Consider the following 16,532-nt stretch of genomic DNA (forward strand, 5'->3'; position numbering starts at 1 on the left):
ATTTATTATCCTAAATTAGATGCACCTGTTTGAGGTTGTTAGCTGCATAAAGACACCTGTCCACCCCATACAATCAGTAAGAATCCAACTACTAACATGGCCAAGACCAAAGAGCTGTCCAAAGACACTAGAGACAAAATTGTACACCTCCACAAGGCTGGAAAGGGCTATGGGGAAATTGCCAAGCAGCTTGGTGAAAAAAGGTCCACTGTTGGAGCAATCATTAGAAAATGGAAGAAGCTAAACATGACTGTCAATCTCCCTCGGACTGGGGCTCCATGCAAGATCTCACCTCGTGGGGTCTCAATGATCCTAAGAAAGGTGAGAAATCAGCCCAGAACTACACGGGAGGAGCTGGTCAATGACCTGAAAAGAGCTGGGACCACCGTTTCCAAGGTTACTGTTGGTAATACACTAAGACGTCATGGTTTGAAATCATGCATGGCACGGAAGGTTCCCCTGCTTAAACCAGCACATGTCAAGGCCCGTCTTAAGTTTGCCAATGACCATTTGGATGATCCAGAGGAGTCATGGGAGAAAGTCATGTGGTCAGATGAGACCAAAATAGAACTTTTTGGTCATAATTCCACTAAACATGTTTGGAGGAAGAAGAATGATGAGTACCATCCCAAGAACACCATCCCTACTGTGAAGCATGGGGGTGGTAGCATCATGCTTTGGGGGTGTTTTTCTGCACATGGGACAGGGCGACTGCACTGTATTAAGGAGAGGATGACCGGGGCCATATATTGCGAGATTTTGGGGAACAACCTCCTTCCCTCAGTTAGAGCATTGAAGATGGGTCGAGGCTGGGTCTTCCAACATGACAATGACCCGAAGCACACAGCCAGGATAACCAAGGAGTGGCTCTGTAAGAAGCATATCAAGGTTCTGGCGTGGCCTAGCCAGTCTCCAGACCTAAACCCAATAGAGAATCTTTGGAGGGAGCTCAAACTCTGTGTTTCTCAGCGACAGCCCAGAAACCTGACTGATCTAGAGAAGATCTGTGTGGAGGAGTGGGCCAAAATCCCTCCTGCAGTGTGTGCAAACCTGGTGAAAAACTACAGGAAACGTTTGACCTCTGTAATTGCAAACAAAGGCTACTGTACCAAATATTAACATTGATTTTCTCAGGTGTTCAAATACTTATTTGCAGCTGTATCATACAAATAAATAGTTAAAAAATCATACATTGTGATTTCTGGATTATTTTTTTTAGATTATGTCTCTCACAGTGGACATGCACCTACGATGACAATTTCAGACCCCTCCATGATTTCTAAGTGGGAGAACTTGCAAAATAGCAGGGTGTTCAAATACTTATTTTCCTCACTGTATATATATATATATATTTTTTTTTACTTATGGCTGAGTACACATGGTTGTTTACGTTGGGGAAGTTGGGGAAGCAGTTCTGCTGAGAAATTAACACTGTGGAAACCACATCCTACCTGAAGGAGGAGGTTAGTATGTGAAAGTACATCCTAAGGACTCACCTGATGGGTACTACATAGGGAAGAGTCCCTATGGAGGGCTCCATCTGATGAGGGTGAGACTACCGGCCACAATGACTGGTGATGGAGCTAGTTCCATCCAGGGGAAGACCAAGGGTTCGCCGATAGGAAAACTGAACAGTGGAAGAATACATCATTTTGGGTCACCAGTAGTGAACCACTACATACGGAGCACTAGTCAGATTACAAGGGTTCACCTAAAAGGGGCATACCACGAGTAATGTGCCTGGTAGGGAATTCCTTTGCCGAAATTGTCACAGATGAGTACTAGGGGGTATTGGTGTCCTGGGTTCACCAAACCTGCGGAATTTCTCTTGGATGAAAAGGCGCACTTTTCCACCTTGTGGAGGGGGAGGCCGCTCATGCAAGCACAAGCTTTATCTGTTAGTACCCAAAACCCAGGATCAGACTGGTTCTACATGGAGATTACAAAACCCTAGCAAAGATGTTGGGTGTAGCCAAATCCGCAGCCCTACAGATGTCTGTCAATGACGCACCATTCGCCAGGACTGAAGAGGCTGCAGTGCCTCTGTTAGAGTGAGCTCTGAGCTCTAAGGGACAAGGTACACCTTGGGGTTGATAAGCCAGATGAATGGCATCCACTATCCAGTGGGGAATTCTTTGTTTGGAGACAGCCTTCCCTTTCTGCTGACCTCCGAAGCGGACAAAGAGCTGATCAGATCTTCTGAAGCTCTGTGTGCGTTCAAGGTATATGCGTAAAGCGCACACTGGGCACAGCAGGTACAGGACTGGGTCTCCCTCGTCACGAGAGAGTGCTTGCAGGTTCACCACTTGGACCCTGAAGGGAGTAGTGGGAACTTTGGGCACGTAGCCTGGCCGGGTTCTCAGGACAACAGGAGACTATGCCAGGCCAAACTCTTGGCATGAATTGCTGATAGAGAGGGCTTGCAGATCCCAGGTATGCAAATTGCCCACTTCCCTGAGACGGGCAAGGGCAGCATCTACGACTTTCGTGAAGACACGAGGAGATAGGGACAACCCAAAAGGGAGGAGCCTTTACTGGTATGCCTGACCCTTGAAAGCAACGGTCTGTGCTGAGGAAGGATCGAGACATGAAAGTATGCATCCTTCAGGTCTAACGCCACAAACTAATCTTGATGCCAGACACGTCCACATGTGTTTCGGCATAAGCATCTTGAACGGGAGCCTGTGCAGGGCCCGATTCGGTACTTGCAGGTTTAAGATTTGTTGCAACCCACCGTCTTTCTTGGGTATGATGAAGTAAGGGCTGTAAACTCTTTCATCTCAGCTGGAGGGACAGGCTCTATCAGGTCCTTCTTTAAAAGGATTGCGATCTCTGCCCACAGGAGTAGCACATAATGCTGTACCTGATGGACTGAATTGCATAGCCGAGTCGATATGTTGATAAACCAACATGACGGTTAGGACAGCGCTAACCACACATTTAAACTCCGCACAAGAGGCACCAATGGAAAAACATCCGGGATACCCAGGGTGGGAGGCTCGCGGCAAGGTGGAGCAGGTTCTGCCACATCAATAGGCCTAGCATCCCGAAGAAACCGTGGCGTATGGTGTAGTAGCACACCTACCTTGCTCCGGGAGTCCACAGTACAGGGGTTGGTGACAGCGGAGGAAGACAGGCTTTCTCAGCTAGTCACACTTACCTGTCTCTTTGCGCAGGCCCGTAGCAGCAGAACGCGGGAATGCAAGTGTTCACAGCCACCAGGGTTCTCATGCAGATACTCGACGTATGGCCATCACAAAGTCGATGGCCATGAACGTCTGATATCAGGGGATGACCCAGGGAGAGAGGAAACTGTCCTTTGCTGACCAAGAAAGAGTCGCCTGGCATCGGGGAAAGAAAAATCTAAATGAAAATGTCTCCTCATGTCCCTCCAGCGGGAGTGAGGGAGAGAGGAAACTGCCCTTTGCTGACAGTGAAAGAGCCGTCGGGCATCCGGCAAGAAAAAATCAAATAAAATCTCCCGTCCCATATTGAGCCACTCAAAATTACCGCAAGGGAAATTCCTTCACCGCAACAGCCCTAGTAGAGAAACACTATATGGGCAAAAGTATTGGGACACACCTCTTAATTTTTTATTTCAGGTGTTTCAATCAGACCCATTGCCACTGGTGTATTAAATCAAGCACCCAGCCATGCAATCTGCATTTACAATAATTTGTGAAAAAATGGGTTGTTCTGAAGAGCTCAGTGAATTCAAGCATGGTACTGTGGATGCAACCTTTGCAATAAATCAGTTTTCATCTCTGCTATCACAGTCAACTGTAAGTGGTATTATGGGAAAGTGGAAGCATTTAGGAACAGCAGTGAACAGAGTGGGGTGACTGAGTGCTGAGACACATGGTGGGTAAAAGTCACAAACACTCTACTGATTCCATAGCTGAAGTGTTCAAAACATCCACTGGCGTTAATATCAGTACAAAAACTGTGGCAGGAGCTTCATGGAATAGATTTCCATGGCAGAGCAGCTGCATGCAAGCCTCACATCACCAAGTACAATGCCAAGCATCGGATGGAGTGGTGTAAAGCACGCCACCACTGGACTCTGGAAAAGTGGAAATGTATTCTGTGGAGTGACTAATCACACTTCTCTGTTTGGCAGTCTGATGGGTGAGTCTGAGTTTGGCAGATACCAGGAGAAAGTTACATACCTGACTGCATTGTACCAACTCTAAAGTTTGATGGAGGATTGATAATGGTATAGGGCTGTTTTTCATGGGTTGGGCGAGGCCCCTTACTTCTAGTGAAGGGAAATCTTGATGCTTCAGCATACCAATACATTTTGGACAATGCTATCCTTTCAACTTGCACAAAGCAAGGTCCATTAAAGGGGACCTATCATGCCCCTTTTCACAAGATGTAAAATAAGTCTCTGATGTCCCCAGAGTGTGTATGTGAAGTTTTAGCTCAAAATACCCAACAGATAATTTTTTACAGTATTTTTAAATTGTCACCTTTTGGGGCTGAGAAAAACGCACCGTTTTAGTGTGTGCCCTTTAAATGCAAATGAGCTGCTGCTGCATGGCACAGGGGGTGGAGCCTCACAAACTTGCGCTCAGTGTCAGAACAATCTCATCTCACGGAATGATGATAATATCAAAACAGAAACTCTTAGTAACAGTGTTCATTTCGACCCGGAGTCGGACAATAACACCTACAGAGTCAGAGAATATATGCTGTATGGAGATGGAACAGGTATAGTTTAGTTTAATTATGGTTATAACGTATTTGTCATCTGCTTGTATCCACTATTAATACAAGCCTGCTGTAGCGGACCCCGTCCCCAAAAATATACTGATGAGTTTAATAAAGTTTATTGTACATCACACAAAAGATGAAGCATCAGTTTTACTCCAGAAAATCACCGTAAGAGCTGAGTAAACACAGTATAAGAAGGCGTAAGTACATAAACGAATTTCGGTAGAGTTGAGGGAGCATTTTCTTTGAAAACAAAATCAATCCACCTCTTCTTCAGTGGCTGGCTCAGATTTCGGGAGTAAATAGAGAGAGCTACAGTATGTGGATTAATACATCCATCCACACAACACCTACAACGCTTGGGAGACATTCTCATCAGTGCAGCAATGGCAGATGTGTACAACTCGCTGTGAACTTGATCAGGGCGGTTCTATGTTAAAATGGCAGTGTCTGTCAACATTCGTGGGCGGGGCCTGTGGCTGTTGTGACGTCACACCAGCCCCATGGCTGAAAACAGGTCATTGGGAGACACTGCTTATGATTTATGGGGATTTTAAAAAAAGGAGTGAGTGGATTTTTATCACTATAGGGTGGTTGTGTACACACACTGCCAACACACATTTATGTCCAAACACCATGCAAAAGTGAATTTTGCATAATAGGTCCCCTTTAAGACATGGTTGGATGAGTTTGGTGTGGATGAACTTGACTGGCCTGCAGAGAGCCCTGACCTCAACCCCATCAAATACCTCTGGGATGAACTGGAACGGAGATTGCAAGCCAGGCCTTCTCGTCCAACATCAGTGCCTGAGCTCACAAATGCTATACTGAGAAATGTGTAAAGGAGTCAAAACAGCGGCGGGAAACCCTCCGTCACATACACAAACAATCTGCTGCGAGGAGACGTGGTTCTGATGCCTGTACTGAACTGTGACGGGCAAACTCGCGACTATGACGAGAAAAAAACTATATGCGTGAGCATTCTGTCCTTCTTAGGGTCTCATTTCCCTGTTTTTGGTTTGTTTACATGTATTTGGTTCGTGTTGCGTTCCTATATCATTCAAACTGCACAAGAGTTCGTTCGGAAGCGGGCCGAGACCCATCTTTTCAGTGGTCATGGTCCGCTTGTTTGGCGCGCACCAGGGTTTGGATGGCAGCATTCACACTTATTCAAATGGACCTCTCTAACAGAGCAATGGCACCTGGGTTCGTTATAATCGAACCAAACATGCCAAGTGTGCGCACACCCTTAGTCTCATTATTTGATACATTAAAGCTACACTGTGTAGGATTTTCTCCCATCTAGCGGTGAAATTGTTTATGACTACCAACTGAATATTACTTTCTAGCCCCTCCCATTCCGAGGGGATTTTAACTCCTACGGTGGCCGTATTAATTAAAATCTGCCGGCAGTCGCGAGTAATCTCCCCCTCGCATTCGTCACGGTGCCACTGAGTGTAAAAACGTGAAAGGCGAAGCTTGAATTTCCAGGTATGTCCCTCTTTGGCTAATGTATTTTCAAGATGGAGGCGCAACATGGCTGCAGATTCTACGCTTACGAGAATACTTGATTAGTTGGTAGAAGTAATTACACATTAATGAGCACATATCATTTTGAAAGAACAAAATGTTTTTTGCTAAGAATCAACTTAAAAAATTACACAGTGCAGCTTTAAGTATCCCTACCCCTTTTAAAGAAAAGTGTTAGGACTAAGAAACTGATGGTTTGCTCAAGGCTGTTGATCTGCTGAATTTCAAACAATGCTATAACTTATTGCTTTCCTGTATTCTGCTTCAGCTCTCTTTCCATTGTTTAACTGTATGCATGTGTGTGTGTGTGTTAAATTAGTCTACTGTACATGTTTAGTCTAGTTAATAAAGTCTTGTTCATGTCACATGTAAAGTTGTTTGTGTTTCAAGCTCATATACTGGAGTCCCTAATCATGCAGATTTTGGCTGCATGCTCTGAGTAGTACTGTACAATAAGAAAGTTATTTCCTTTACTCCAGAAATGAAAATATTTTAGAATTAATAAATAATTAATACTAAGAGTTCGTTGGACAAACAGGTTAGTTGATTGTGGTATTAATTCTGCTACATCAAGCTAATTCTATTAACTGATCCAAATATTTTTAATTAATTATAACAAATTATAATTAATTATTCATATTTACCTTTAGCTATTTTGCTACAAGTTTGTCGCTCAGGAGTTAGTGCTGGTTCACACAAAAAGCAAAAACTTTCAAAGCAAAAACGCAAGACGCGGCCATTGGAATGAGGGAAAAACGCAAGGTCTCGAGACACGTTTTTTTAGAAGTTGAACTTATTTTAACTTGAGCGCCACGTTTTTAGAACGCTGTATCATGCGCGAGACGCAGCAAAACACGCGAGCGCAATGGTTGAACACGTCCGTCTAGCATTTTTACATAGAAAAGCAATTTAAATAAAGTAGCACAGAGGAATGGAAAAACGATTCAGTGTGAACGGCCCCTGATGCCAATGAATGCTTTAATCAAGATCTCTATATTTAGTTTTTCACCGATATCTGCGTGAACATGCATAAGTGTCAAATGATCTCTATGACATTCTGGTCCTCAACCAGTGTAGTCACGTCACTCACTCCATGCGAGATTGGCTTTTGAAATAGCCTAAATTAATTTCTCAAAGTCCAAAAAACATATTCGACAACATATATAAACAAAATAATCTTTAGAGTAATTTTATGAATAAAGGTGGAAAATTAAAAGGTGTGTCTTAAATTCCAGCAATGTGGTGAAACAGCTGAAGCAGAAACTAGCACCTCTAGTTCACGCGGTCATGTAAATATGCCCAATGATCATTAAAGTTGCTGTATATTATTCATCATCATTGTTTATCATCATATACTTACAATAACACAGTTACACCACAAACAAGACAATAAAAACATCTGTCTGGTCTTAATAATCTCTGTAACTGTTTTACAGGAATACGGTCACTCTTAGCTCAAAGCTTGTGCTACTTCAGAAAAATTTTATTTTTCATAGTTTCATATTTTTATATTTTCACAGTGATGATAGTATCGCCACATGATGTAAAAGTCAGCGATTCAGCCCTGTGTTTCTAAATGCACTGTTCTGTTCTTCATTTGTATGACTGATGATACTGCTTTAAATTGAACACTAGAGATTGTGCTTGAGTAATCAGGAGTGTCTGTGTTATCTATTACATATAGGTAATGAATGTCTTTAGTAATGCTAATAAATCAGAGCAATCTGTCAAATATTCTACAACTTTATCTGCATTCTGATCCTGTTGTAAACGTAATTCATTTGAACTCACTGCACATTCGCTAAAGTTTCTTATAAAATATTCCACTGTGAATATTTTTTGAGGTGACTATAAAGGTTAAAAGAACAAAACACGACAACATTGGGAAGAGCTTTTGACAACATTCTGGATAGTGTATCCATGTGGTGGTAAATTCATGTTCCAACTTCAGTGTGTTGAGAAGTGCACCTGGCAGCTTCAGTAATGCACCTGGCAAAACCCCTTATTTTTTTCCTATTGAATTGTAGCCCGCACAGAGCCCTGACCTCGACCCCATCAGCACCTTTGGGATGAACTGGAACAGAGATTGCAAGCCAGGCCTTCTCATCCAACTTCAGTGCCTAACCTCACAAATGCTATACTGGATGAATGGGCAAAAATTCTCACAGAAACACTCCAAAATCTTGCAGAAAGCCTTCCCAGAGGAGTGGAAGCTGTTATCGCTGCAAAGGGGGACCAACTCCATATTAATGTCTATGTATTTAGAATACGATGTCATTACAATCCCTATTGTTGTGATGCTCAGGTGTCCCAATACTTTTGTCCATATGCCCAATGATCACTAAAGTTGCTGTATATTATTCATCATCATTATTTATCATCATATACTTAGAATAACTTATAATAATAATAATAATATAAATTAAATAAAATACATAAGACAAAAGAACATAAATATGTATGGCTATACAGTATGCACAGTATTTTCATGTGAAAATAATTGAATGTCAGGCATTAATCTTGGCCTTAATGAGTTAATTTCTGCTCCATTTCATGTGGGGAATTAGAGCTTGTGCTCTGATTAATTCACTGTGATTTTTTTTTTTTTTTCATTCTTTTGTTGTAGTTTATTTAATGTTTTTTTGACAGATGTTCAGTGTTCAACAGAGATTTCACAGTGATCCCAGGAGAATCTGCAAATGGTTGCACAAACACACAGCACTGACACATGAGCACTGAAATAATAATGTGTATCATTTGAATCAATAATTTGGTGAAGTGTATCAGAATGATTAAACTATGGGCAACTTCTGGCCCTGTAGACTTTTAGAAAACACACGTTTCAAACTCACTATTTATTATTTTTTTATTTTGTCTAAACTAGAAAAAAAATAATTTCCACAACATTCACACAAAATTATGTTGTTGTTGTTTTTTAATTTTGTGGTGGAAATGACAGAGATGGAAATATTTTTGGAATTATACGACTTTTATCTTACTAATCTCCTTTTATCTTACTAAGGCTAATTTCATAGCCAGTATTTAATTCATCCTAAAGACAGAATTGAGTATTTGTACACTTTTTTAATATTTTGTCAAATGGCATCTTGATTGGAAATACATGATTTTTATATTACATGAATACATGAATACAATTTTCTTGACATATATTACATGTCTTATATTTCATCTTAAGTTCCTCACTGTCACTGCTGTCTCTTGGGTAACCAAGTACAATGGTCTGTTTATATCACTCTTTGTCTTTGTTAAGATTATTAATGTAAAGTTTTTATGAGGATTTTTATATTTTAAGATTGAAAGTGTAAGTTCTGGGACGAGGATAAAACAATAAAACCTTTACATATGCATCTTGTTGCAAAGTAAATTATGAAGATATGGTGCAACGTTTTCAAGAACTTCATATAATTGTATGCATCTCTCTTGTTTCCCCTCTCAAAATGTATAGGTTATTATACATGTGTAGAGGTCATCTTCACTCTGAGGAGGCAGGTGGGCTTTTACTTGATGGGGGTTTATGCTCCCACCCTGCTCATTGTCGTCCTATCATGGCTGTCCTTCTGGATCAACCCAGACGCCAGTGCAGCCCGAGTCCCCTTAGGTGAGTCAGCCTTCAAATGGAGCTGATATTGTTGTTGTGTTCGATGACCCATATCAGAGATACTATTCTTCATTACATTGCCCATTTAATGATTTTATAAGCCATGGGGTTTTATGTGACCAAGGTGATCAGCTCTGCAGGCTTTGGTAATAGCAATTCCTAATAATTAAATGTTTTTGAAAGAAGTCACTTATGCTCACAAAAATACAGTAAAACACTAGTATTATTAAAATATTATTACATTTTAAAACAGTTTTCTATTTTAATATATTTTAAAATGTAATTTATTCCTGTAATGGCAAAGCTGAAATTTCAGCATCATTACTCCAGTCATCAGTGTCACATGATCCTTCAGAAATCATTATTTTATGCTGATTTGCTGCTCAAGAAACATTTCTTATTATTATCATCAATGCTGAAAACAGTTGTGTTGCTTAATATTTCTGAAAATCATAAAACATTTTGGTAGCACTTTATTTTACATCCCTTTTCCCTATGTGTATTCTATGTACTTCTTATAGTTATAACAATAACTGGGTAATAACTACGTACTAACCGTGAACCTACCCTTAAACCTAACCTTAACCCATGTAGTTACATTATATTAACCAGTACTTTCAGGTAAGTACACTGTAAGTGCATGTACTGTAAAATAAAGTGCAACCAACATTTTTTCCCAGGAATCTTTGATGAATAGAAAGTTCAAAAGAACATCATTTTTTTTGTAACAATGTAAAAGTCTTTACTGTCAATCTTTTACTATCTTTTCAAAATTAGTCTAATTTTTAAAAACATTTTTATTTAACAAAAAATAAGCTTTATTAAATAAACTGGGAGCCATCAAAACAAAACACATGCATTTAATTGCAAATGTCGAAACAATCTTGAATTAAACACACTACATCACAATATTTTCCACAATGATTCATAGCCATGAACTTGTTTCACAGATTTAAAAAATGTTTACACTGGGAACTTCATCCGTCAGTCATTCCCATGATTACCCGAAATCCAACCCGTTTTTCCTCTCTCATCTCTCCATATTCCTCCTCTCATAGGCTCCACCTCTCCTTCATTCCTTTCTCTCATTTGTTCATCTGTCCATTCCAGGGATGGCTGTCAATTCCAGGTCAGTTTTAAAATTAAAGCGTTTTATTAAAGGAAACTCAATATATCTGCTCAAGATCAGGGCACAATGGAGTGATTTATGAATGCAACTACATGAGAAACTTGTCTTTCATTTCCCCCATCTTTCTCTCTTTAGGTATTCTGTCTGTTCTGTCGCTCTCGTCTGAGTGTACATCTCTAGCATCTGAACTTCCTAAGGTCTCCTATGTGAAAGCCATTGATATCTGGATGATTGCCTGTTTGCTGTATGGTTTTGGCTCTCTTGTGGAGTACGCTGTGGTTCAGGTGTGTATGCACATGTCTGCTGTTGTCTTGCATTGAAACACTGCAGAACTACAGATTTAACAGCTGCTTCAGCACACTATATGGGTGTTTCACACTTTGGGCCCTGTGGACTAAACTTGCTTAAAATAAACTTGCTTAAAGTACACATTTCACACTCTCGCTAGTTTATTTTTCTGCTAACAGTACCCAACAGTGGACAAACATGCATCACAAGAGAATTCTGTCTTTTTTTTGTCATTCATTTTTCATGAACATGAACATTTTCATCACAGTGAAAATTAGATTTTCATTTCAGCCTCGTTTAAATTATGTATTTTAATAACGTTCTGTGGTGAGAATGACACTGAATTTTATAGTAAAATGACTATTTTGTCTTGCTAAGGTATATTTTAGAGGTAGCATTATATGTGCCCTAAAAACACATAATTAAAATGCTGTTTTAATACTTTATGCATAATTTCACAAATTTACAGATAGAATACGTTTTTTTTAATACATTAATAAATCTGTAAATAATTGCTGTAGTCTAATTGACAATATTTTAATTTGAAATTTGGAAGAAATGTTGTCACTTGTTTATAGAATAAAACAAAACAATTATTTTACTCGAAGACATACATATAAATAGTAAATCCAGAAAAACTGATAATTTTGCAGTGGTCTCTTAATTTTTATCCAGAGCTATTTATTTCACATGAGTTTGTACAACTTTGGGCATCTTTATATATATATATATATATATATATATATATATATATATTTATATATAAGTTCAGTAACTTCACTTAAATGGCAATGAAGATTACCTATTAATTGTCATTTAAGTGAAATTATTTAACATAAATATATGAGCTTGATAAAAATGATCATTCTAGAAGAAAATTTCAGATGGCACTTAGAGGCTTTTGCATCTGAACTCTTCATATATATATATATATATATATATATATATATATATATCATATCTGTATTTGTTTGTGTATGTATTTATCTCTTATTCAGCAATATGAATGAATATTATGTATAATGTTGTTCAGTACCATGGACAGCACCATTCAAAACAGTATGTGTTGTTTATGTGCAAGTTGTTATTTTGCACAACAGATCTGTTATGTTGGATCTGTTTGTATGAGATTTCCAGTCTTTCTGCTGAGGAAAACCTCTATCACTAAAAGCAGTAAACCAGAAGAGGTTGTACAGTACAGTGAATTTACCACAGAAAAGGTGAAAAAAAGCCAAAAGGCATGACACAAAGTCCAAATCAACGCAAGGAACAACCTTTTCTGTTTTTATTTATTTTTTTATTAAAAACAGTAATAATGATAAAAGAGACCAATGTTTTCTGCATTTATTTATTTATAATAATAGTTTATATATTTAAATAGTTCTTGAAACTGTAGGCTAATATTGATTAGCAGTTTGCCACTTTAAACGATTGCTTTCTGCTCATGTAGCAATATACTGATGTTTTCTCACTCCAAGAAGAAGAAGTTTTATTTATATAGTGCCTTTCCGTAGCTCAAGGTCGCTTTACATTGTACATTACAATACATTTACACACCCGCACACACATTACATCACATAAGGACACATAAAGTCACATTATCCAAAATACAAGTTAAATAGATATGTTTTTAGCTGAGTCTTGAATGTAGCCACAGATGAGATATTACGAAGTGTAAGGGGTAGTGAATTCCATAATTTAGGAGCATTAACACTAAATGACCTTCCACCTACAGTAGACAACCGGAAACGAGGGATGGACAATAAACCAAGTTCAGCTGATCTAAGGGACCGGGCAGGGCGGTAAGAGTAAAGTAGATCAGACAGATATGGAGGTGCAAGAGCATTTAATGCCTTAAACGTTAGAAGTAATACCTTAAAGTGAATACGTGATGCCACGGGTAGCCAGTGAAGGTCATGAAGCAGAGGAGTAGTGTGACCAGAACGCCTGATGGAGGAGAGAACTCTTGCTGCTGTCTTACTCCAGTCTTTTAGCCATATGTTTCGGATATATTAGCAGGATTTCTATCCCAGTGTATTTGAATTTGACTCTTAAAACTTTATCCCAGAACCCAAAATGTCTTGTATAGCTGTTCCTTAAATAGGAAAGTAAAAAAGGCTGACATGGAAATGCACTCTTTTCGAGGAGAAAATAGATCAGTAATCAAAGCCTGAAAACAGAACAGCAACCGCAAGAAAAATCCTTACTAAGAAGCAATGAAATCTTTCTGAACCATGATACAGATATATAGTTCCTGTGGTTACATTGTCCTTCAATCCAAAAAAAAAAAAAAAAACAGCTCCGGGAGCACAGAGCCAGAAAATACTGCAATTTACTTTCTGCAATTACTGAATAATTTATTCTTAGTTTTGTGCTTAACATTAAGAAATTTGAAAAGTGACCTAGAGTGATAACAGAAAACATCCTGCATTACAAATATTATCAGATTTTTTTGTGTGTGAATAAATATTTATTATAAATATGAATTGTAACAGGTAAAATTAACACAGCAGTAATTTCTTTTTATTTTTTTATTCCCCACCAGTAGAGATATGTTTGATTCTACAGGAGCAATCAATGGAACAGAGAGAAAGGAGGAGTCTAGAAGACTGCTACCATAATGGCCCTAATATTATTTCAAACTGGACATTTATACCAGTTAACCTACAAGTCACAATGTTGTTAAAGTCCCCCTGTGGTGAAAATCAAGCTGTTAATGTTGTTTATATGTCTATGTGGTGTTTTTAATATGCTTTAAAGGAACAGTTCACCAAAAAATGAAAATAAGCCCATGATTTACTCACCCTCAAGTCATCCTAGGTGTATATAACATTCTTCTTTCAGACGAATACAATCAGAGTTATATTAAAAAATCCTGGCTCTTCCAAGGTTTATAATGGCAGTGAATGGCTCTATATTTTTTGAAGTCCATCAAAGTGCATCCATCCATGATGAAAGTGCTCCACACAGCTCTGGGGGGTTAATAAAGGCCGTCTGAATCGAAGCGATGCGTTCGTGTACGAAAAATATCCATATTTAAAACTTTATCGACTAAAATAACTAGCTTCCGGCAGACAAATCCATCGTGTAGACCAGGGGTGTCAAACTCAGTTCCTGGAGGGCCACAACCCTGCAGAGTTTAGCTCCAACCCTAATTAAACACACCTGATCCAGCTAATCAAGGTCTTCAGGATTACTAGAAACTTCCAGGCAGGTGTTTTTGGAGCTGGTTGGAGCTAAACTCTGCAGGACAGTGGCCCTCCAGGAACTGAGTTTGACACCCCTGGTGTAGACAAACGGTCAAACCGCATAGAAAAAGCTGCGGTTTTAAAAATACCCGTGTTCATGTGGACAGGGCTTAAATGAGGCAAGGGTGTAGAGTTACATTTAAGCTATTTTAAGGCATGAAGACATTTTTTTCAATGAAAAAACTTTCAAATATATCATTTTGGTGATCAAAGATGAGTTTTAAGTGATACAATTATGACTACAGGGGGACTTAAAGCTTTCAGGTTAATTGCATAAAGGGCAATGAGTAACACTGGTTTAGTCTATCATATTAAAGTTACACTATGCAGTTTCCGTTTTTCTCAAACAGCGACCCCTAGAGTCGCTGGGGAGTACTTGTATTTAACGTTACTGTCGTAAATACCACTCACGCAGAGCCGTCTCTACACTCACGGCCTGATCCCCCCCCCCCCTCCCCCCTGACTCTTCCGACTGCATTTTCTTCGTCGACTCTGCCATGATTCACGTCTGAAATGCGTGCTAATGTCTTTCATAGAGGCTGCTTCATATGTTGTTGATGTATGTGACGTCGTGCCGAAAAGCAAGTCATGATTCTCGCGAGATTTGTCGGGGCGCCACCTCTCAAACCTGCATTGCTGGTTTTGCCAGCGCCAAGTTTGAGTGCCATAAAGTGTCCAAAATTGTTTTCGTGAAATGTATTGATTAAAAACGTACTTTACTTCTCTAAAACAAATGTCACTTCATATTCGTACAAAAAGTGTGGCTTAGGGGCAATTGACAAATTGACAACTAATTTTTGTGGTTAAAAAACGTGAGTCGCAGGTCAGTGGAATGAAAAAATCACAAGGTCTAGAGTTGGTTTTTAAAAGTTGAACTTATTTTAATATTGAGTGCTGTGTTTTTTAGAATGGCGTGTCATGCGCGAGACGCTGCGAAAGACGTAAGACACAAGGTTAAAGACATTGGTCTAATGTGTTTACATAGAAAAAACTATCGAAAAGTAGTGCAGTACAATGGAAAAACACATTCTGTGTAAGTGGCCCTAAAGTGTCCAAGTGTTTTTTTTTTTTTTTTGTGCTATGTCCCAGGTGATGTTGAACAGTCCCAGAGGCATTGCAGAAGAAAAAATAAAGATGGCTGAGAAAGAGAAAGCTAGAATAGAAAGAGAGAGCAAGATACCACCCAAAACTAACAGTGCCAATGGTACTGGTGGGACACCTGTACATGTCAGCACACTACAGGTCAGTGTAAGTATGCACATGTATTCCTGTAAGTAAGATGAATGTGTGCATGCATGTGTGTGTGCTCTAATGTTTGTATTCACATACATTTATGAGTGTGTGACTGCGTTCTCTCTATGTATGATGTGTGTATGTCTTCTCTTTATGTAAGATGAATGTGTGTGTGTTAATGGGTACATGGGGAGATGAAATGGCTGTAATTGAGTACTGCTCTGGGCGTGCTCAGTGGGACATGGGTGCAGAGAAGAACAGAGGATTCTGGGGGACTGAGAGTAATGTGACCCGACAGCACTGAGGCCTGAAGCTATGACAGAGCAGCACAGGGGTTCACAAGTGTGTGTGCACTTGCGTGTGTGTATGAATAAGGGGTAGAGGTCATGTTAAAAACAATATTTAAGAAAATGTCTTGATAGGATGACTGAAATAGCAGGAGACTGAAGTTCATGAGAAACTTAAAATAGTGTTCCAATCATACGGTTTTCATTTTGCATTTAACTGACCGAATTGACAATACACTTGTTGGTTTTGACTTCCTTTTCTCTATACTTTGTCAGATTAACACAGTAACCCAGATGGATGGATGGATGGATGGGTGGATGGATGGATGGATGGATGGATGGGTAGACAGATAGATGGACGGACAGATAGATATATGGATGGATAGATAGATGAATGGATGGATGGGTAGACAGATAGATGGATGGTTTGATGGACAGATAAATAGATGGATGGATGAGTAGACAGATTGACAGACAGATAG

At 39.4% G+C, this 16,532-nt stretch overlaps 1 protein-coding gene across 6 annotated transcripts in view; it reads left to right on the forward strand.

The window, feature by feature from the left end:
* Window positions 1-16,532, forward strand: part of glrba (glycine receptor, beta a) — a 30,134-nt gene that overhangs the window by 11,513 nt on the left and 2,089 nt on the right. For 4 of the 6 annotated variants that reach the window (XM_084107102.1, XM_084107101.1, XM_084107103.1 and 1 more), the window contains exons 8-10: window positions 9,713-9,865; window positions 11,130-11,278; window positions 15,620-15,778. In XM_084107102.1, the coding sequence (XP_083963228.1) occupies window positions 9,713-9,865; window positions 11,130-11,278; window positions 15,620-15,778 (461 nt within the window). Of the gene's footprint in view, window positions 1-9,712; window positions 9,866-10,923; window positions 10,995-11,129; window positions 11,279-15,619; window positions 15,779-16,532 lie in introns of those variants that run through there. The other 2 variants (XR_014605135.1, XM_084107105.1) reach the window with 2 other exon arrangements.

Source organism: Abramis brama (genome assembly GCF_963993115.1).
Source record: "Abramis brama genome assembly, chromosome: 2".
NCBI classification, from domain to species: domain Eukaryota; kingdom Metazoa; phylum Chordata; class Actinopteri; order Cypriniformes; family Leuciscidae; genus Abramis; species Abramis brama.